This window comes from Mus musculus, chromosome 15 (genome assembly GCF_000001635.26).
Source record: "Mus musculus strain C57BL/6J chromosome 15, GRCm38.p6 C57BL/6J".
NCBI lineage: Eukaryota > Metazoa > Chordata > Mammalia > Rodentia > Muridae > Mus > Mus musculus.
This window is the reverse complement of record NC_000081.6, coordinates 91666629-91690133: the sequence shown is the minus strand read 5'-3', so window position 1 is coordinate 91690133 and position 23505 is coordinate 91666629. Positions and strand designations below refer to the sequence as shown.

General features: G+C 41.3%; 1 protein-coding gene across 3 annotated transcripts in view; it reads right to left on the bottom strand.

The window, feature by feature from the left end:
- Lrrk2 (leucine-rich repeat kinase 2) overlaps positions 1-17343 on the bottom strand; it is a 143334-nt gene extending 125991 nt beyond the window's left edge. For 2 of the 3 annotated variants that reach the window (XR_875310.3, XM_006521277.4), the window contains exons 1-6: positions 16697-17343; positions 16429-16514; positions 10247-10356; positions 6953-7041; positions 4268-4402; positions 1172-1306 (exon numbers count right to left, since the gene is read on the bottom strand). Coding sequence is in view for 2 of the 3 variants with exons in the window: in XM_006521277.4 (XP_006521340.1) it covers positions 1172-1306; positions 4268-4402; positions 6953-7041; positions 10247-10356; positions 16429-16514; positions 16697-16853 (712 nt within the window). In the remaining variant the exon portion in view is untranslated. The remainder of the gene's footprint in view (positions 1-1171; positions 1307-4267; positions 4403-6952; positions 7042-10246; positions 10357-16428; positions 16515-16696) is intronic. The other variant, NM_025730.3, reaches the window with a different exon arrangement.
- Positions 17344-23505: the final 6162 nt, after the last annotated feature.

Sequence of the window (23505 nt, the reverse complement as noted above, 5' to 3'; positions counted from 1 at the left end):
CATTCAGAACCTCCTACTATGTGTGCACTTACTCTTCTCATGCCTTTCCCCACCTCCATAAGAGAAATTCCTACACACACACACATACACCTATATATACACACACTAGCATCTGTGCACAAACACGTGCACATTTACACACTCATCCATGTACACACAGGAAACTCTCATACTTATGCAATCATGCATGTACCAGCTCACACACACACATTCACATTTGTACATACAAGCACACACACATATATGCTCATAACATGAACACATTCACATACCACTCACACACACACACACGCTAGCTCACATGCACAAACACACATAGATGCATGCACATGTATACACACACATGCATGTACACAGAGTCTACACTGGCAAACATGCATGCACACATACACACACACACACTGGTAAACATGCACACACACACACATCCACACAGCACACATGCACACACACATGAAACACACATACGACACACATTCATAAAATCAAAATCTGCTGAGCAGCCTGCCAATCATCTGTTCCACATCTATCTATGTTGTGATTCGTTGTTTTACTAGTGTGGGTTGAGCTTAAGGTGTCATGCAAGGCAAGCACTTGGCCAATAAGCTGTACATCCAATTTTATTTTATTTTATTTATTGTGAGATGTGTTCAAGATGGGCCTTGAATGCAGGCTCCCAAGTAGCTGAGATTTCAGGCTTGAGCTATGGGCCCAGCTGCACCGCACCATTATGTTCCTAATGTCCAGCTCTTAACCACGTCCCTGTATTCAACTGCACTGCACACATCCCTGCATACCAAGTTCTCAGCATTGAATACTCTTCAAACACTCTGGCCTTGCTCTCAATTTGCTCTCATGCCCACAGGAATTTCTGCCAATGGTGCCTCCATCTCGGATCCTGTCTGTCCTTCCTACTGCAGCATGAGCTCAGAATCGACCGGGTGCACGTGTCTGCTTTCTGCTACCGATCCTCCTGCACTAATCCTAGAAATGGATACAGCATGGTCCAAACAAACCCAAATGAATCAAAGTAAATCGGTGAGTGAAGACATTTAGCAGCCACCGAACTCCACAAAAATAAATAACTTTGAAAAATCATAATACATTTAGAAAAGCGACGCATCGCAGTTCTCCACATGCGAAGTAGAAACAGTGCCAAGAGGGTACTCACATGTAACCGCCAGGGAATGCAAGCAGCAAAGTACGTGGTACACAATCTCCTTGTCCCTTCTGAAGCTGCCGAACGTACTCAGCAGTATCGTGTAATCTTTGTTCTCCACAAACTCAGTCAGCTGTTCCTCGGAAACTAAACCCGGAAGGAAAAGAACAAAACAGGAATATGCTTTAAAGTGACATGAAAATTTAATTCATGCAAAATATATTTATAAGCACAACAATTCACAAACGTGGTGTACTTAAATGAAAACGTTTCTGCAAAAATGACGTCGGAATTTGACACATTAGATTTGTTTAAAACGTTAAAGTTGTTTTGTGTTCAACGGGTTATGTCTTCTTTTTTTTTTTTTTTTTTTTTTTGGTTTTTTCGAGACAGGGTTTCTCTGTATAGTCCTGGCTGTCCTGGAACTCACTTTGTAGACCAGGCTGGCCTTGAACTCAGAAGTCGGCCTGCCTCTGCCTCCCAAGTGCTGTGATTAAAGGCGTGCGCCACCACACCCGGCTCTAAGTCATCTTTTGAAATGAAAAAGTATTCAGAGTCCAATCATTCTTAGGGAAATAAAGGAAGTATTTATAATTTCTTTTTTTGGGTGTGGTGGAGGTCTACAACAATGTAACCAGCACGATAAATATGATGCACTGCATGGAATAGTGAATGAGTCTGATCTTTGATAATAGAAATGGTCCGCTGGGATGAACACCCTAAGAGTCTCACCCACTGATAATAAAGATTACCTTTTGGAATGAGCTACTATGATGTTGGCTACTGGTGATAAAGATGACTCATTAGAGATGAATAGTCTACAATACTGACCTGCTGATTATGACTAGTATTTGTATTTTATTGGTTTTTAACATATATATATCCATATATATATATATATATATATATATATATGGATATATGTAATTCCATATCCATATATATAGTGTGTGTGTGTGCCTACTTGTCAGTGTTATAGCACATGCACAAAGAACCTAAGGAGGCCCTAAGAAATGATCAAGATTCCCTAGAACTGGAGTCACGGGTGTTCGTAAGAAACACAGTGTGGTGCTAGAATTGAACCTGAATTCTCTGCCTGTGCAGCAAATGCCAACTCTCCAGCCCCTATTTTTTTTCTTCTCCCTCCTTTCCTCCCAGTCCTACCCTCACAAGTCCCTCCTCCATAACTTTCTCCCCTCTTCCTATAGAGGAACAGCCCTTCCCTAGGTATCTGCCTGTCTTGGAACTTCAAGTTAGAGCAGGACTAAGTGTATCCGTTTCCACTGAAGACCAAGCAGTCAGTCCAGCTAGGAAAAGGGGATCCAATGGCAGGCAACAACGCTCCAAATGTTAGGGGACCCACCTGAAGCCCAAGCTGTACATCAGCTACAAATGTGGTTTTGATATTGAAAAGCTGGGGACTTATGGTGGACCACTGATGAGAAAGTCATCTCAGCACGTCAGTTCAAAAGCTGTTAACTGTATCAAGTGGACTTTGAAATACTCTGTCTTCATGGTTTTCCATGAGAGATCAAAAACTGTCATTCTTCGCTTTTATAATCAGAGGAGGTTGAGCTACATTTGGAGTCATTTTTTTTTAAGTAGAAACTTGACAAACTATTTAAAAACCTAAAAAAAATTTTAGGTTGAAAATGGCACTAACAAAATATTAGGAAATATAGCCCTTTGTGACCAGCCTTAATTGTTTTCAAATGTATACCAGCACATCCAGGCAAGATAATGTGAATCTGGTTAGGTTCCCTTAATTAATGATAGACACCACAGAACCTTTATATTTAATAATATAATATAGTATCTGAAATACCTTTTTCATTTTTGATAACAGTCTTTATCATCTTACTTTCCTGAGTTAACTTTATTAGCAAATTATTGTCTGGGAGAACTTGATACTCCTGAAAAAATCATAAATTGTTTTCTTCTTATATTTATAGAATATGTAATATGTGCCCTAAGCACTAACGATCTTTGAATTAAGATTCTCTTGCTTAATAATTGCCAATCTATGTCAGTCTGTCCTGGAAGGACACAGCACTGTTAAGAGCATAGTGATTGCGTTCCTTCATGAGTAACAATTTATCCCAACTGAAACACATAGTTGCAGGTCCTGTGAGACAAAACGTTTCAAATTTTATCCTTTTTGTAACACAGAGAAGACAGCCTGGAAGAGGTGAAGCACACACACACTCTCTCTCTCTCTCTCTCTCTCTCTCTCTCTCTCTCTCTCTCTCTGTCTCTCTGTCTCTGTCTCCCTCTCTCTCTCTGTCTCTCTGTCTCTGCTTCCCTCTCTGTCTCTGTCTCTGTCTCTGTCTCTGTCTCTCTGTCTCTCTGTTTCTGTCTCTCTGTCTCTCTCTGTCTCTCTCTGTCTCTCTCTCTGTCTCTGTCTCCCTCTCTCTCTGTCTCTCTCTCTCTGTCTCTCTGTTTCTGTCTCTCTGTCTCTCTCTCTCTGTCTCTCTGTCTCTGTCTCTGTCTCTCTCTCTCTCTCTCTCTCCCCCCTCCCTAGTATTCCCCCAAAAGCCTGATCACCAGCAACCCGAGTCTCCAAACCAGTGGCAACCACTGTGTGCTAACCAACTGCTAATCTCGGACAACTTGCTCAATTCTCTGACCCATTTTCTCGTCCAGTCAGAGGAAGGACTAGACAAAACCAGCTCAAACCAGAGCAATAATTTGTTATCAGTTTCTGAGCCTGCTGTGAAATGCCCACCAGTCTTGTTTCTCAAGGATACCGTGTGATTGTCCAGTTTCTACAAAGAGCATGTAAAAATTTCAAGTTTGACAAGATTCAAAATCATAGCCCCATCTTAAGTTTCCTTTTCCCTTTTTAACACCCGTACAATCTACTTGCAAAGTGAACTCATGCCCTGTTATGAAATGGAAGGAAGTCTGCTGCAACAGGATGATTTAGAACCTGTGAGTGAAATCGAGAACACAGAAGAAAGCAACGTTACCAAACTAACAAACCTTGTCTTGTTTTGTAAATAGTGTGATTTGACATATTTTTTTCTCACCAATTATAGTCAACTTTCCTCAGTACAAGCCATTCTTCCTAGGTATACCTCAGAATAGAGAATTTACAATTTTAAATACCTCTCTCAAAAAGCACGTGTAAAGCTTTGCATCCCAGTTTTTGGACTTCATCATTGGCTGAATATCTGTGCATGGCATCAAAAATTAACAAGAAAATATCACATTCTTCATCCAGTATCAGCAAGGTGAGTTTACCTAATTGAAAGAAAACAATGTACTGTAAGGAAATAGTTGTTTTTTTAGCAGTTGACACATTAGTTTTGCATGATGGTTATGAATGTTTTGTGGACTTTTATTTTTGATAGAGCACTTCATTGTCCCAAAAGTTATACCTATAAAAGGAGCACTAACTACCATTTAAATGTTTTGTGGGTACCCTGACCAGAGCCTTCCCTCAATCCTATTCTTCATCAATGAGACCATCGTAATAACAGCCACCCAAGACAAACTTCCCAGTCATCATCACTCCAAACTCCCTCTCTCTTCCATTTTGTCTAACCAATGAGCCAATTCGTTTAATTAAGAGCCCAGCTGCTCCAGTGTTAGCTCTTCAATATTCCAAAGCTCTCTCTGAATAAGCTAATTCTTATTCAGAGGATTATTCTTATCCCGATCAGCGCCTCTTCCCATCTCTCCAAGAATGCAGAAATATTGGCTTAATTTCTCTGCTTATTCTAAACTTCTATCCAACTCTTGATAGTTCACTCCCTGTACTGTATCTCTAAAACCCAAATGTGATCCTGGATGTCCCTTGGTGGGATATTCTAAGCTCCTCTGCCCATTCTAAGTACACTGAAGAAGATCCTTTACAAAGTCAACTATGCCAGTGTCCTGAGCACAAGGCCGGCTCCAGTCTAGATATGCTACATCTGTGCTTCTCTTAAAGCCTTCCTCCAATCCCTTTGTGAACTTTCCTACCACACTGAAGATGTTCCACCAGTAACACTCATTCCATCAACAAAAGTAACTGTCATGGAATAAGGATGGAAGCAGTAAACAGATTTTAGCCAGGTGTGTGTGTGTGTGTGTGTGTGTGTGTGTGTGTGTGTGTGTTACTGGAGACTAAACCCAGAATCGCATACATCCTGAGTAAGGGTTCTACTACTAAGCTAGACTCCTAACCTCATAGTGAATGTTTCCATAATACAAATTAGCCCATCACGAGTTAATTCATGAGTTAATTCACTTCATTATAACACATTTAATCAACAATAGGACCTCATAAGACAGGTTCAAACCCCACTTTATAGATAGATACTGAGAAACAGAGAGATTGTGTAATGCCAGTGTCTTTGTCTAGTGCTCAACTAGTAGTTAATAGGAGCCGAGCTGGATTAAAGCTAAGCAGGTCAGCCAGGTGGAGTGGTGTACAGGGGCAATCCTTGCACTTGGGGTGTAGGGTGCTGAGATGAAGATAGTGAGTTTTTACAAGCCGGGGCCACATAGAAAGTTCAAGTCCAGCTTCTACTGTGAAAAATGACCCTGTCTCAAAACTACGCATGCAAACAACTTTACTCATCTCACAAACATTTGTAACTCCCACCTGGGGACTTTGACTGCTATCCCTTTGGGGTGAGTATCATTCTATTTGTAGTACAGTTCTTCTCTCACTAAACTTCAATTATCTTTTTAAATGCATTAGCCCATCTGCATGAGCAGCGCCATTCCCTTGCCACCATGTGTCTATTTAGATTCAAATTTAAATCCATAAAACCTTAAATAAAATCAAAGTCCAGCTTTTCATCCTATTTCAAAATCCCAAGAGTCACATAGAGCTGCTTGTTGTGACAATGGGTAGCAACATTTCCACCATAGCGGAAGGGCCACTGGAGTGAGGGCTCGATTGTGACAAAAGAGAAATGAACCAAGGAAAACTGTGACAGTCCCAAGGATGAGAGTTGCAACTACATGCCATTAAATCATTGAATTAAACACTCTTTGGGAGTCTCCTGTTTCCTGTCCTCTGTGCCCTGGGTCTTACACTCTTTCTTACTGCTTTTCTCTCCTGAAGGTCTTCATTAGCAGGAACAATTAGTACATGAGTGTCTCCCACCCCCCTGTGCAGCCTCCCTTGTGCCTTCTCAGGCTTTTGCAGCTCTGCACACAGAATGCTCTTGACCTCAAAATAATCTCTCCTCCACTGAACAAAACTCCCAGTCATTTGGGGTTGTGTCTTCTTGACAACCACAGCTGTCATGGCAATCACCATAACTATTACAGCCATCTCAATATCACAGCTTGGGCCTATTAGCCTCTTAGCAGAAGTCACCTTAGGCAGAGAGCCTGATGTGTGGAATGTGACTGAGATTGTGTCACTAGGTGGCTGAGGCCATCTCTCTGCTCATCAGAGTATCTCACCCAGAAAGGTAAGTAAAATGCCTATGTGGGGTGAAAGGAGTTTCCAAAGCATTTAAAAGATGTTACCCATGAAGCAAGAATCCAGCAAGCACTCAAGAAGTGATGCCACATGCTTTATCAAAGACAAACTACAGAAAAGACTTTGAGGGTTTGTACACAGAAAGCTACCAGGGATGTGAATTATGGGAGCAGATTTTAGAAGCCACGAAGGAACTAGAATAAGAACAGTGGAGAAACACACAAGCAGGATTTAGAACCAAGATGCTGGTTGAGATCTGAGAGAAACAGGAGGCATGGCAAAGGCAGACATAGACGCTCTAGACATCACTTAGTTTGTACTCTGACCCTGACAACTGTTAGCAGTAAGCATCTCCAGTCATCACCTACCTGAATCTAGGAGGAGATCCAAGGCTTTTAGTCCAACTATTGACAGGTTTACATTGGCGTGATGAACAGTTAACATTTTAAGAATCAGCCTGGAATAAAAATCACAAAATCACATGACAATGAACTTCATACAGCAAAGCGAAGGAGATGCCCCAGTGGGGAAGGGACTTGCTGCCTCTCTTGACAACCTGAGGTCAGGCCCTGGGAGCCCAGAACAGATTTCCACAAGCTAACCTCTGAATCCCACATGTGTGCCAGGGCATGCATGTGCCCACCCCCTACATGCATGCATATAGATGCACATACAAAATCACTCCATCAATTAATAAATGCATGTCTTGACCCAGATTCTTACTCTAGAACCCCAGCTAGCATGAAACTCACTACACTTATCAGGGTGGCTATGAATTCATAGAGCCACCTGTCTCTCCCTCTCTAGCATTGGGATTAAAGGTGTGCACCACCACGGCAACGTAAATGTAATTGTTTTTAATGAAGGTTTGGACTCAGACTTTCCATAACACCTAAAACAATATTTACTGTGTTTTGTTCTGTTCAGCAAAGCTCATGTAATACATGTCCCCTTGGTACAGACTTCAACGGAGCTTATAGTATTAACAGCCTGGCTTGGGGTGCAGCTCAGGGGCAGAGCACTTTCCCAGCATACCCAAGGCCCCAGGTTCGGTCCCCAGCAGCAGAACAAAGTAAATAAGTAAATGAAATGACCAGGAACACTACTTGACTCAACTGTAACAATGATCCCATGGGCCAAATTAACACGTTGAACAGATTCAATGCATAGATTTTTTTTCCTAATTATCAACCATATATCAGTAAAAGTGGAGAGAAACAGACAGAGTATCCCAAACCTTTATTGTTGCGTGCAGCTCAGGGACTGAGTGCTTGCCTACTATATACATGACCTGTGGATTGACATGCAATACTGGAAAAAAAATTAAGAGAGCTGAGAGGAAATACCATTCTGTGTCTCAAAAGAAAAGCTGTGAGTTCTGCCTCTATTTCACCAAATGCCCAGACTCGGTCATTGACCCTGTTACCTAGCACCTCACACAAAGCACCACGAAGAACATGAAGGACATCCACATCCATGCCTTCAACGTGTGACAAGAATTTGTGAATTATATGTCGCATGTGTTGCTATAGTAACATACAGGAATATTGGATTTAGGAGTTCATTTGTATATAACCTTAAGGATCCACTTACATGTTGCAACTATTGATTGCTACTATCTTTGATAAAGAAATCTTCCATTCTAGATAGTGGGAGTCCCATAACCGTAGACCCTGCTCTCAAATTCACTAGACTTTAAGGCCAGTGTTAGCAGTGCCAAATGTAACCTTTAACCATTTCCTGCCTGGTGGTGTTTGGTTTTATATTGTTGGAAGAAGACAGAGCTAGTGCCATCCACAGCCTCTCTTACACTCAGGAAACATGTCCTTTGGCATCTTAGCAAAGCAAAGGATTGTTGGTCCCACCTAGTCACCTTCCTACTCTGGCCCTAACCCTCACTGTTCCATTCTGTCAGAACACAGTTCAAGAATGGAGTCATACAAGGGGAATTCGTAGTGCTTGTGAGGAGCCTTCAAGAAAACAGGACAAGACTTTCATGACCTCAGTTTCTTCAAAAACATGGAATCAGTCTTGCAATGTGCTTTTGTACTGGATAGGAGCATATTGGATAGGAGTGAGTTCACTTCAACTTATTCATCACAACTGGCTATTGTTATCTTTTTTTTTTATGCCTCTGTGGAGAAACCTATTTTTGCCGCATGCAGCTTATCCTTGTGGTTGACTGTACACTTTACTCATGTGACTCTTCCTAACCCGTAGGGTATAAACTGTCCGATGCTCTGCATAAAGTTGGCTATTGCATGAGATTTTAGTCAGCCTCGTTTTTAGCCTCTGCTCTCTCAGGTTCACAGTGCCAACTAGAGCAGTAAGCACATTCTGGGTCCTTCTCATGACTACTACCAAAGAGATTCTCTCTTTGGTATCCATCACCTTTGGAGGGGATAAGTTTGACAACAGAGGAAAATGTTTCACACAAATTTTGCCACAGTGTTCTACTGTACAAACCAGGCTTTCTCCCATCGTCACAGACTGAGATCTGGCTTAAGACAGGAGTAGAGACAATTCATGGAGGTGGGGGATGGGCTGGAGTGAGGGGGTAAGCAAGAGAATGCATGAGTGACTCTAAATCATGTTTCCTGTACAAACAGTTTTGTAATCACCCCCAAACACTTGGATTGTTCTGGAATACAAGGAAGTGAGCTTTCCAGTACTTTCTGATATTGTAGATTAACTAAACTCGGGAAAATCATGGGAAGACTCAAACAACCCAAAGGGAAATGAAATAAAATCAGAATGACTAGTTACAAGTCTACAGTGGGTAAAGTAGGAATAAAAAAACAGCAACACCTACATATTAGAAATGGAGAAACTGAGGCCTATAATAACTCACTTCAGAACAGCCACACTGTTGTACAACACAGACATTTTCTCATAAACAGCAGAGAATTCAGTTTTTCACAAAACATATTTTTCTCAAGGAAAGTAGCATTGAGGGTAAGGAATCCTGATAATTGTGGCCCTAGGTATGAGATCACCTAATGGCAGAAGATACTTTTATAAATGTCCAGAAACTATTTTCTTTTTAAAGAATTTTCTTAGAAACAATTTTTTGTTCAAACTTCTTACCTAATTATGTCTATAAATGAGGTCTCATTAAGGACATTATGCAGAAAGCAGCAGCCATATCATTGTTCAGAAGTCACCAGACTAGGGTGCAGTGGGCTGAGAAAGAATAAATTTCCTCTTTCTTATTCCTCCTGAAAGCCACCGTCTCTGTTCACTGACATTAGCACACACACATGTATGCAAATTGCACAAGAAGACAGTAGAGCGTAACTTTGAAACAAGTGGTTACAGAACTAACTTCTTGGTTGTCATGTTCTTTAAAGATTATATCAGTTTCACTATTACTAATAAAAAGCCTGTTTGGATTCATCTTAAGTGGTACTAAAATATCTACAATTTAACCATTTATGTAACTGTATATCTGTGTTACTAAAATCACCTCACCTGGTCCTTTACCATCAGTAATAGTTTTCTAGCTCACAAGTAAAGTTTAAAGATCTCTATAAATATAAGTCATTGATGTAAGAAAAAAAATATCCACTTCGAAGGAATTTTGCAGAATGGTTTTGGATGAACAATGATTATCACATATAATTTTTCAATGCAGTTTATCTTCACGTATCTATCACACTTACCGGTGAATACCAAGGACTTCCCAATCATTTCCAATATCCTGGGGTCCTATTAAGCTTTGCAATGTCCCTGGACAGACTTCTATTAATTTGCACAGAAGTGACCACCCCGCCTGAAAATAAGAAAGGTAAAGATTTGACCTTTTTTGTTTAAAAGGTAATATTTCATATATCCCCGGCTATCCTTCAACATGGTAGCCAAGAGCGAGCTCGACCTTCTGATCCCCCTCTCTCCACATGTAAAGCCCTGGAATTACAATCACAGACCACCACGTCCAGTTTGGGTGGTGACAGTGAGCGTGATTGAATCCAGGGCATGACACACAAGCACTCAACCAAAGGAGCTGTGTCCCCAGCCCTATACCCACATTTTATTTATTATTATTATTGTTATTATTATTTTGTTTTTTTGAAACAGGGTTTCTCTGTATAGCCCTGGCTGTCCTGGAACTCACTTTGTAGACCAGGCTAGCCTCAAACTCAGAAATTCACCTTCCTCTACCTCCCAAGTGCTGGGATTAAAGGCGAGCACCACCATGCCCAGCTATACCCACATTTTAAAAGGCTGCTAATAGATATGCCAGTCATGAGTCTGTTTTCAGTGGAACAGACAATTATATCACTTTTAAATAATCACTTTAGGACAAGACAAAAACCCTTAAATGTTTTCTCAGAGATGAGAGTAAGGTGTGTACTTTAACTACACATTACTTTAGGACCACACTTTAGAAACACACACACACACACACACACACACACACACACACACACACACACACAACACAAAAGTACTATGGCATTTTTGAATAAATGCAAAATAGATATCCTTACCATCTAAATCAAACAAGATAAAGAACTTTAGGTGACACACTGAAATGTTTAAGCAAGAATGGCTATACTAACACCACTGTGGTACTTTTAAAACGTATAAATATCTGACATAATCTTTCCCAAGAGCTCAAGACTTTGATTATGGAAAAAGAAGGTGTTTGCACTGGAAGGCTGGAGGGAGCTGGAGATTTTTGTAGCCATAGGAAATGACTGGCAGTGGGTAGTAGAGGCCTCTAAGTAGCAATGTCCTATGACTGAACCTATATCAGTTGCTGGAAAAGAAAAGGAGCTATAATAGGCAGAACACCTCAGGGCCCCTTTCCTTCCCCTCGATGTCTGTGAACTAAGAGATCTGGTGGTCACAAGTGCCCTAAAACTCTCCACATATATGCATGACATTTGACCTTATCGATGCATTTTAAATACATGGTGTTGTTTAAAAACAAAAACAAAATCAAAAACTTGTAGGTTTCATGTGTTTGGATGTTCTGCCTGCATCTATGCATATATGCTGCCTTTGTGCCTAATGCCCAAATGCCAAAAGATGTTGTCAGATCTCCCTTACTCTAGTTAGCTTCTCTGAGACTGTGAGAAACAGCATAAAGGACAACTCAGGGAAGAAAGGCATTAGTTCATCTTACAGCTTGCAATCTGGCATCGGGGAAGCCAAGGAAAATACTCAACAAGAACGTGGAGGCAGGAACTGAACCAGAGACTGTGGAGAAATGCTTCTTACAGGCTTGCTCAGTTTGTTTTCTTATACAATTGATAACTACTTTCCCCAGGGAAGGCACTGCTCCCAGTGCACTGGGCCCTCCCACAAACTTTAATCAAGAGAATTTTCCCTAGACTTGTCTACAGGCCACTTTGATGGAAGGAATTCCTACGCTAAGGTTCCCTCTTCCCAGGGTCTCTAGCTTGTGTCAAGTTGACGAAAACTAACAAGCATGCACTGGTAAGGGAACTAATATGGAGGAAAACCACCATACAGGTGTTAGGAACCAAACCAGGGTCCTCTGAAAGAGCAACAAATGTTCTCAATGACTGAGCCATCACTTCCACCCCCATTTAAAAAAATTTCTTTGCTCAGACCATTATATATGACTTCAACATCCACAAACCATTCTTTACCTATGGGGGGAAATATACCAACTCCTCATTTCAACTCAAAGATTAGCCCACTCTTCTCCCTGCCTCTGTAAATCTGAAGTGCCTCGCATCCTCCCTATGGGTTAAAGAACCATTCTTGACAAGGTCAGGAAACCAAACAGAAAACTGCTACCAAGGTAGCATGTACAATTAATGAAAGGGTGGGTGAGATAGACTCATGACAAGCATTAAAGTGATATAAATCCTGGAAATAAGAGTAACTGTGAGACCGATAAAAAATGTAAGGCTCCGGCCACATTTCAAAATTCACGAGCTGTAAGATGAGCTGGGTACTAATGCCAATAATTGTATACAGGGGAGAAGATGGAAGCTGGATAAAGTTAGAGAGATGGGTAAGAGCCGGTGATGATGTGGGAAATTTATACTCATTTGCCATTGGGACAGTGGCACATATTTGTAGTTTGCGTGAGCAGACAGGAGGCATCTCACAGGGATAAAAGTCTGTATGGTTTCTCCACAGTTCCACCTCTTTAGAGCATTGTTCACTCTAGTAGTCTCTTCACTATGTAATTTTAAAATTAATCATGAATCATCTCATATCGCCACTACTTCAGCTCAAATAATTATTGTTTTCTTTTAAGAATATCTAACAGTCAATTTTTACTGATATTTTAAGTTGGATACCTTCCTCCACGTAAGCAGAACAGACATGAAGAACCCAGCTGTCATAGAAAGCACTGCTCCTGGGATTCTAAGAAACTACATGAAGCCCTTTCCCCAGGCTTGGAAGAAAGTGGCACTCTGATGAGCTTCTCGTGCAGAAACGTTATTATAAAGATGCTAAACTCATGTCCATACCTGTATGGCTGACTCACCGAGAAAACCTGCTTTGCTCAGGTTTCTAAAGCTACAGCATCAATAACTGCTTGGCCAAAAAAAAAAAAAAAAAAAAAAAAAAAAAAAAGATCCATTCGAGCAGCTAAGCCTGTAATCAATGAGTGGAGCTTCAGTGACTAACTGAAACTTTCAGCCTCAAAACAGGCCTGACAAGCAAAGCATTACTCTTTCCATTGGGAACTTGTCTTGCAGAGAGAGAAAGTTTTAACCCTGTACAGTTATTACAGACAGGGCTGTTATCCTCTACTACGAGGACGATATAAAACTCAAGCATCCCATTCATAAATGATGTGAAAAAAAATCAGAGGGTTGGAGAACATTTAAGTCACTTAATTTATTTTGCTCTCTTCCTTCAAAGGTTGGAATGACGTAGAAAAAGAGAAGTCAAATTGAGTAGCAAAATAGAATGACTAACAGGAGGAGACATGCACAGGGCAAGCTTGAGAGCAGCCCTAGGAGATCTGCAACTGTAAAAGGGCACAGATAAAGCAAATTGTAAAAGTCCAGAATCCCAAATGCCGTGTTGGATGATGCTCACAAGAAACCTTAACATACATGTCTGACGAGGAACTCCTTGCCTTCACCAAGGCATTCTCATTTGGTGCTTCTAGCTAATTGGATTGCAAGAACTATGGAAGGGTGCTCAGACTACTTTCACCAATTATGTGAAGAGATTTAAAAGAAGATATTACTTTCAATTAGAGATGCTAAAAATCTCAGTAGAGAAAGAATCCTTTCTATAACCCTTTGATAAGACCAACGGCAATATAGCCATTGTATTTGCTCATAGTATTTGTGCCAAACCATTGGACTTTGCTTGCTCACACAAAAATCTTAGTAAGTCCAGAACTAAATGATGGAGATTTTGAAGACTCGAACATATTTGAGCCCTAGCTTTATTACAAGTATCCACAGGGACTACTCATTTTAACTAAATCAATATGAAGGAAAGACTCTGGTCAACTTTCTTCAAGTGCAATCAAATGTCAGTAAGAACCAATTAACATATGAGACAATCATCTATAAGATGGATCACAGGGCCCCCAATGGAGAAGCTAGAGAAAGCACCCAAGGAGCTGAAGGGGTCTTGCAACCCTATAGGTGAAACAACAATATGAACTAACCAGTACCCCCAGAACTACTGTCTCTAGCTGCATATGTAGCAGAAGATGGCCTAGTCGCCCATCACTGGGAAGAGAGGCCCCTTGGTATTGCAAACTTTATATGCCCCAGTACAGGGGAATGCCAGGGCCAAGAAGAAGGAGTGGGTGGGTAGGGGAGCAGGGTTGAGGGAGGGTATAGGGAACTTTCGGGGTAGCATTTGAAATGTATATAAAGAAAATATCTAATAAAGAACCGCAAAGAGAAAAAACAATTAACATAATATGCATAAAGCCCTTGCAAATAAACACATATAAAACACTGAAAGTACTGACTTTATTCTGCTAAATTATCAAACCAGAGGCTGTTCCTTTCCAATAGACTTTGCAGCTGCCCACTCCACAAGCTGGTAACAATATCTTAACCACTGCAGTTACTTGGGCATTTTCTAAAATCAAGAACTAGAATGTCTTGGTTGACTGGGTAGCTTACTGGTAGAGAGCTTGTCCGGTAGATGCAAATCCCTGTGTTTAATTCCCAGCACCAAAAATGCAGTGGAGGAGGAGGAGGGTGGAAAGAAGGAGGAGAAAATGGAGGAGGAGGAGAAGGAGAAGGAGGAAGAGAGAATGAAGAAGAAAAAGGGAGTGGAGTAGAAATGGATAAGGGGAATGAAAGAGGAAAGTTAGGGGGGAGACAGGGAAGAGAAAATTACAGTGTTTGGGGATATAGATCAGTAATCAAAGTAATTCCATTAGCAGATTTAAAGTCACAGATCTTGTCAGCACAGAGAAAGAAGGAGGAGAGACAGAGACAGAGCAAAGACAGACAGACACAAAAGGAAGAGATGAAAGGAGAAAGAGGTAAGCAATGGCTATATTCCAGATTCCCCTGGGCTCTCAGGTCTACCACTCCCTTCTGTGTTCAGTTGATTGAAAATCAGGGTCCAGTTTTTCCCAGTGGTACCAAGCAGGCGTGAGACTACCAAGTCTAGGTCTTGGCAGTGTAGGCAGCCAGAATTAGACACTTTTGAATATAAAGCAAGAAGGGTGATGTAGGTGGAGAACAGAAAGCACCTTCAAAATGATTCATATTCCGTGGGTAAAATTCAGACTCTTGGTGCTAAAAAGTACAGTATCTTTATCATACCTCCATCTTCCTCTTGATTTTTGTCTGATAACAACCTGAAAATGACTAGTCAGATAGGAAAGTTTCACAATTGGAAAAATAAAAATATTTACTGCAGATAAAAGTATGCTTTTCTAAAAGAAAATTAGAGCCAGGTATGGTGACATATACCTATAATTATAGCACTGGGGAGCCAGAGGCAGGAAAATGGCAAGTTCTAAGTAGTCTGGGTTATACTGTGAGAACTTGACAGGGTGGGAACAGAGGGAGAAAGAGGAGGAGGCAGGAGAGGAGGAGGAGGAGGAGGAGGAGAGAGAGAGAGAGAGAGAGAGAGAGAGAGAGAGAGAGAGAGAGAGAGAGAACTTGGAGACTAAGAAAAGTTTAGTCTCTAGAATGACTATGAAGGAGTATTCTATTCTTCCCGTGCCTCCAGAGTTCCCCGACAAATAACTCTCAGTATTTGGATGACAAAACTGATTTCAGTTCCCCAGATCGCAAACCTCTAAAGGAAGTTAGCACCTTCAGAAGTAATTCTGTCCTGACTGAAAGCCATTCTTACTTATCCGAGTCTGCTTTAAAATCACAGTTAATTACATAGCCTACTTCTGGACTTCCTGTGACACAGATCCAGACAGAAGTTCTACTTTTGTATCCACTTTGTATGATAACAGCCGCAAAGTAGAAATGTAAACACGGCAGGCGAGGGGGCATTCGGGAAACATCACTTTCTTTAGATACTGGGTGATATACACTGCAGGAAGAATCCTTGAAATGTGTCTTCTAATTTAAAAGTATAAAAGCAAACTGACCCTAGACTTGACTGTTTTATTACTGTTTTTTTAATTACCCTCCCTTGCTGGAAATATTCACTGCACTGCTCTACCAGAAACTCGCTGTATATTAAGGAGCATTCTTAGAATAGTTTGAAAGGTTAACGGACTCACCTTGCCAATAAGAGCCCTGTTTTCATTTTGCTGCTACCACCACCCAGATAATGTCAAAGGTGCTTCTCCTCTGCCAACATTTGACAAGATTTCCCCTCTTAAAGCAAATCTCAAGACCCCGGGACATAAGGCCTATCACAGAACAGTCTTCAGGAACAGATGGGAAGGCCCGCTTACCTGCTGTACACTGGCAACTCTCATGTAGGAGTCCAGGACAATCAACAGAGGCACGTGGAAATTTTTATCTTCAAATAACTTGGAGGCTGGAAAAGAAGGGGGCAAATGGGGGATGAAAACAAAGTCACAAACCACGGCATCCTGGCATCCTTTCAATCTTCCAGGGATCTCAGCTCCTTCCTCCCTGAAGGAAAGGAGTGGGGTGCCCAAGATTAAGACTCAAGTGCAGGATAAAGTTTGCAGAGGAGGGAGGGGCTGCAGGCATTACCGCGGTCCGAGTAGGTGAACACCAGCATGTCCTCCAGGAGCTGAAGCAACGTCTCGATCTGCTTGCCTTCCTGGACATTATTCAGCCTGACTATCAACTTCTTCAGAGCCTCCTCCTCCTCTTCCTCTTCGCAGCCCTGACAGGCGCCACTGGCCATGGTGCAGCCGGCGGGGACTGCGGCGAGCTGGGACGGCTCCTGCTCTCAGAGCTGCTCGGCCGCCTCCGCTGCAGGCCCAGCCCTCGGTCCCCAGCCGCGCCCAGACGGTGACGGCGACCGCCCCTGCCCAGTCTCAGCCCGGCCTGCCCAGCCGCATCGCGCCGCTGGGAACTCCGCCGGGGAAAAGCGAAAGCCGCCACCCCGCCACTAAGAATAGCAAAGGGGCGTTGGGAAAGGAGGACACCGCCCAGTTGGCCCCTTTCAGGAAAGCGGTTTCTTTTAAGAGTTCCCCCTATAGGGAGAGGAGTAATTTGCTCCCCAAAGAATGCAGCGTTTAACAATCAAAATCGGCCAGCTACATGGGCTTTAGGAGTTGTTTGCTTGTTGGTTATCCTGAGCTCTGGTTGTGGTTGCCAAAAGGCCTCTCTCTGTTTTGAGTTTGCAGGCAGGATCTGGGAGCTCTGATTCAGCTCTCAAGGATGGAACTCACAGCAGAGTCAGTGAAGCTAAGGTTGGAAGAAACAGTCTTTAAACGGCATTCTTGGTCTGAACTAGTTATTAGTACTGCTGCCCGGGCCTCTAAAGTTAAAAGGGGTATTCTGAAAGCCGGGGCAACTGCTAATTCCAGCACCTGGGAGGTGAAGACAAGAACCAAAGAAATCGGAGGCCATCCTTGCTTCATACAAGTTCAAGGCCAGCCTGGGCTATAAGAGCCTACCTAGAAAGAAGGAATGGGGGGAGGGGAGAAAGGGAAGGGAAAAGGAGAGGGAGGAAGAAGTAGAGGAAGAAGAGAGAGGGAGAGAGCAGGGGGAGAGGGGGAGGGGGAAGGAGAAGAGGTAAATGAAGAGTTGAAGCAGGAGAAGAAAGGGGAGGGGGCGGGGGAGAAGGGGACAGATCTGCAAGGCACAGTGCTAAAGCATCCCTGTGAAGAAGATGTTGCATCCCAAGAAGAAAGCAAAAGAAAATGCTCACGTAGTAAGGTTTTTCAAGAAGAGAAGTCTCTGGTACAGTGCTGTAGTCAAGGCTTGGATGTTCTATGGTCTCAGATGACCCAACCTCAAGGTTATTTACCCCGAAGGAGAATTAGAGCAGTTAATTTATTTCCTGGCTTCTAGTTCGTTAACATTCTGATAACAATTCACAAACGGATGAGGAGTTCTTTCCTGTCTGAGGAAATGTCTTTGGGATGGGTAAGAGGTGGAGGGGTTTGAGAGGCGGGTTGAGAGCCAAGACACAACTGAAGGTCAGGCTGAAAGTTTGTCCACACTCTGCACTTTCAGCAGAACAAGAAAGCAAGTTTCCATCAGCTTGGGTACTCACTGAGTGCTTCTTGTTGCCAAGGGTTTTCACCTTTGCGTGGTAGTAAAGTGCTAATATTTGCAAGGCTAGAATAGTTAGGATTTGCTTCCAAGTAACCCACGATTGAAGGGTGGGGTCAAAACGGGAAGAATTAGACATGAAATGAACTGGGAATTGTGGAAGGTAAGAGATGAATTCCTGGGGCATTGCTCCTCTCTGTGTGTAATTTTCCATAATGACAAAACTCTCAGCTGATGACATATATGAGACCTATATTACCTCTTCTATGCGCTTTCATGACATGAGGACCTCAGATTTTCTTTTCTTTTTTCCCCCGTATTTTATTTACTTCTTGTTAAAACACACACACACACACACACACACACACACACACACACACACACACACCAAAAACCTTGCCAGAAATTGAGACTTATGTCCCTTCAAAAGAAAATTCTAAGTGACACCGTGTTTCCAAAGTCCCCTTGTAGGACTATCATCCACCTGTAGGACTCCATACTCAGCAGGGCACCAAACAGGGTGTACTTTGAGCTCTCTGCTGGAAACATTTGCCAGAAGCCAGTACACCTTAGGGCAAAGTGTCCTTGAGTTTTAAATGTGATGAATTGATTGACTAAATTTCCAAGACTCATTAACTTCCCAGTTAACGAGAATGAAGATGATGGCTGCAGACAGAAGTTCATAACTAAGTAGTCAAAGAATAGTAAAATAACACTCAATGTTTACCTAACTTCTGAGGAAGAAAGAAATAAAACTGACATGGCCAACCACAGCAAACACCAAAACAAATTACAGATGGGTTAAAAAGCAAATAAAAAATAATTAGGAGGCACTGGATAGTAAACGTTATTTAGCCCAGCATTAAAAGCAAACGCAGTGACAGAAGACACACAACATTAACATTTGTGATTCATTAAAACTCAGATATTCTGCCATCAGAAGAAAGAAAAAGTAAACAAAAGGAAAATGGTAAATGGCTGGGGCTTTCATATGGAAGAACCAATTAACTTGAAGAGTTTTTAATATGTCACTGGAGAGACAGCAGCACCCCAACAGGCATTTCGAGGAAAATGTAAGTTTACTGTAAATGAGCAGGAAGTCTAAGAAAACTATGCTCATCTCTATAAAGAATATGCTCAGGAAGATGAGTCCAATTGTGTGTGTGAATCAACAATGAGAAAAAGAATGGGGATAAGTCTAAACATACAGATATACAAAACTTTTGCAAAGAAATGATCAAACTCATAAAACACACAAATAAATGAGAAAAATAATAGGAGTAATAAATAGGAAGATTTAATATAAAAAGATACTGTCTCTTAACAGTAACAAAAATATAACATGAATCACATCCATCTATAGTGCAGAAGGTCCTAAAGGTTAGAATAGCCCTGGCACTTATGGTAAAAGAATTGTTCAAACAGCCATGATTCAGGGACACAGTATCCTCTGTGTATCTCTTCTCCAGAGGAAGAAACAGTACCACTGGGGTCACCGAGGGGACAGGCCCAGGAAGCACGGTTTATCCAGCTCCTAGTGACTTCCTGTGAATCAGGAACAGGTGTTTTCTTTACTAACAGACACAAAGAGCACACCAAGTTAGATTTCCATATGAGGTGCCACACATTCCATCCTGAAATCCTTACATAAGCTACAGTGTGTACAATAGATGAAGCTTACTTTTATCATCAAATTATTTGGATAAAGAGCCAGGGAAAGAGTAACACAGTATACAGTATTACACAGATGGGAGGATATGTGAGAAATAAGTGTGTGTGTGTGATAATATATATATATATATATATATATATATATATATATAGAGAGAGAGAGAGAGAGAGAACAATATTTAGCATGATAATGTATTATCCCTAATTATTATTCTAATAATATATTCCTAAATATAACCTTCTCAGTCTGTACAATGTTACTTGTATGCATATTTTCTTTTTTTTTTCTATTTATGTTTTTGTATTTTGGTTTTTTTTTTTGAGACAGGGTTTATCTGTGTAGCCCTGGTTGTCCTGGAACTCACTCTGTAGACCAGGCTGGCCTCGAACTCAGAAATCCGCCTGCCTCTGCCTCCCAAGTGCTGGGATTAAAGCTGTGCGCCACCACTGCCTGGTGTATGCATATTTTCGTAGCCGACTATTTGGTACTGGACAACCAATTTTTTTGTGCATCTTCCCCAAGTAAAACTCTTTCTCTTATTTCAGCATTCCTTATTTGCCTATAATTCTTTTTACAGACTTAAGGCCTGTGGTCTTTCCCTCATGTACTTTGTCATTAGACAATGCTGTCTTTGTTCAGGCAGTTTTGTTGATGAGACCTTTTGACTTTACTAGGAGGTACAATCTCACAGCAAAGTCCTTGATCTGGCAACTACAATCTTTCTACTTCTTACACAATGTTCCCTCAGCCTTAGGTTCCAATGTGTTTTATAGATGTATCCATAACAACTAAGATTCATAACTGTACATTTTGATTGTCTGTTGTTTTCTGTAATAGTCCAAATCTGGTACAAAGAGAAGTTTCCTCAATGAGGGGCTGAAAGACTACAGTTACCTGGGAATATGAGGACAAATATTAAGAATGTAGTTAGGGGTCATGCTTGTTTAGTGAAGTAGTGGTTGTATACTCTCCTCCAAAATCCATGGCTTCATTAGCATTGGGTAGTTGGCTCAGTTTCTGGTAACAGGCATGGTTTGCCTCTTGTTGAGTGATTCTTAAATCCAATTAGAGAGTTGTTTACCAAAATGGTGTCCATGCAACTGCGGAAGACTTGGGGTGATCACACCATGCTCATCTCTGTTTAAGTTTATAAGCATCATAAGTAAGAGGGACTGTTGACAACGTCTTTGCACTGGAAGCTTGCATGGCACCTTCTGATACCATATCAGCTAGTCCTGAGAGTGGAGGCATTTATGTCAGTTCCAGGCAGGGGTCTCTGGGTTCTGCCTCTGAAATACATTATCCTCAGCCATAGGAATTCACCTTCCGTATCTTGGGAGAAACCAAGGACAATAGCCATAGCCTTGTGTGTTCTTGGAGTCTCTTGGACAGCATTGTCAGCCTAGACAAAAAACGATTTCATTTGAACTATAAATATATACTTACACACAAACTTATGTGTATAATAGGGTTTCCTTTTTCAGGTAATTAATAAATGGTTCCTTATTACTTCTTCAGATATATTTCTTATTTTACCATGCTTCATCTGTATTTATCTCCCCACTTCCTAATTAAAGCCCTTCTTGTTTTCCACGTCCCCAATCATTTCCTGACATTCCCTCTCTACAGCTTCTGCTCAACCCCTCCCTCAGCAATGGCCCCTTTGCACTTTCCTGGATTCTACAGTTACTCCAGGGTATGTACTTACATCTAGAGATTAGAGGCTAAAAGTCTCTGATTTGACAGAACAAATGATATTTGTCTTTCTGTGTCCAGGCTACCACAGTAGGTATTATCTTTTTGAGTTCCATCCATTTATCTACAAAGTTCATACTTTTATCTGTCTTTAAGGCTGAATAGTATCCCATGGTTTGTATTTTCATTCTTTCAGTTGTTGGTTGGAGGACATTTATTTTGTTTCCATTTCCTATCTATTATAAACAGAGTAGCAATACATGGTTTGGGAAAAATACTGATGTCAAGTCCTTCAGGCATAGGGGAAGGAGAGTTATGGGTGGGTCCGATGGTAGATTCAGTTTTAGATTTTTGAGAATTCTCCACAGCAATTTCCACAGTGGCTGCACCAGCTGGACAAACCCGCCCACCAACAGTAAGTGAGAAACCCTCTCTCCCATGTTTCCTCCAGCATTTGTCTTCTGTTGTTTTGTTAATCTTTGCTATTATGACTAGGGGTAAGATGAAGTCTCAAAGTTCTTTTGATTTGCATTTCCCCAACTGCTTGGGATGATGAACCTTTTTGAGGTCTTTCTTAGTTACTTTCTTTTTTTTTTCTTTTGTGAATTTTCTGTTAATTTTCCATGTTAATTTTTGAATGACTCATTTTTGTTGTTTCAATATATATATACTCTGAATATTAATCTTTGTCAGGTATATAGCTAGCAGACATGATCTCCTGTTCTTTGGGTCTCTTCTTCACTTGGTTGATTGTTCCTTTAGCTGTGAAAAAGCTTTCTAGTTTCATTAATTGACAACACTACCACTTGTCAAGAGCTAGCTTTAATTCTTGGGCAAATTGGGTCCTGTTCAGAAAATCCTTTCCTGCATCTATGTCATGTAAGGTACCGCCACTTTTCTTCTCGCAGTGTCAGTGTTTCAGATTTCACACTGGGGTCTTTGATCTGTTTGGAGTTAGTTTTTGTGCAGAGTGATACATATGGGTCTAACTTCATTCTTCTGCATGTGGACAGCTAGTTTTTCCATCACCATTTGTTGAGTGTGTGTCCTATTCTCCAGACTGTGTTTTTGGCTTCTCTGTTGAGTACAAAGTGGCCGAAGTTATAATGTTAGGATGAAACATGTGTCACACAAGAACAGTATTTTAATATTATAAAATATGCCTGGCCTCATCCTGTGCCCAGTTAGTCTTTTGTCACCTCAGTCAAACTAGACACATCTGGAAAAAGGGAATCTCAGGTCAGAAAATGCCTCTGTCTTTCTGACCTCTAGCCAAGTCTGTGAAGCATTTTTTAAATTAATTACTGATGCTCAGATCTCTGCAGACAGTGCCTCCCCTGGCTGGGTGGTTCTTGGTAGTATAAGAAAGCAGGATCAAAAAGGACATGAGGAGAAATCCAGTATGGAGTGTTTCTCCAGGGTCTCTGCCTCCAGGTTCCTGCTTCAAGTTCCTGCCTTGATTCCCTTTAGTGTAGATATACAAAGACCTGGCAGATGTGAGATAAAATAAACCTTCCGGCCAAGTTGCTTTTGGAAATGGTCTTTACCACTGCAATAGAAAGCAAACTAAGGCTTATATTTTACATAAATAAACACACACAGACACAGACAGACACACACACACACACACACACACACAAATGTGCATTTGGAATAATGTCTTCTTAGAAAATGCATCTAAAGCCAGGTGGTGGCATACACCTACAATCTAAGCTATTGAGAGGTGGAAGCAGTTACATTGTATCATGGTTAGTTACTATTGCTCTGATGAAACACCATGACCAAAGCAACATAGGAGGAAGGGGTTTATTTGACTTCAATTATAAAGAATCTGATGCTCTCTTCTGGCCTCCTTAGTCAACTGCAGTCATTTACACACACACACACACACACACACACACACACACATTCATAATAAATCTTTGAAAGTAAGGTAGGGCCAGATTGTTAAACAACTCGGTAGGGC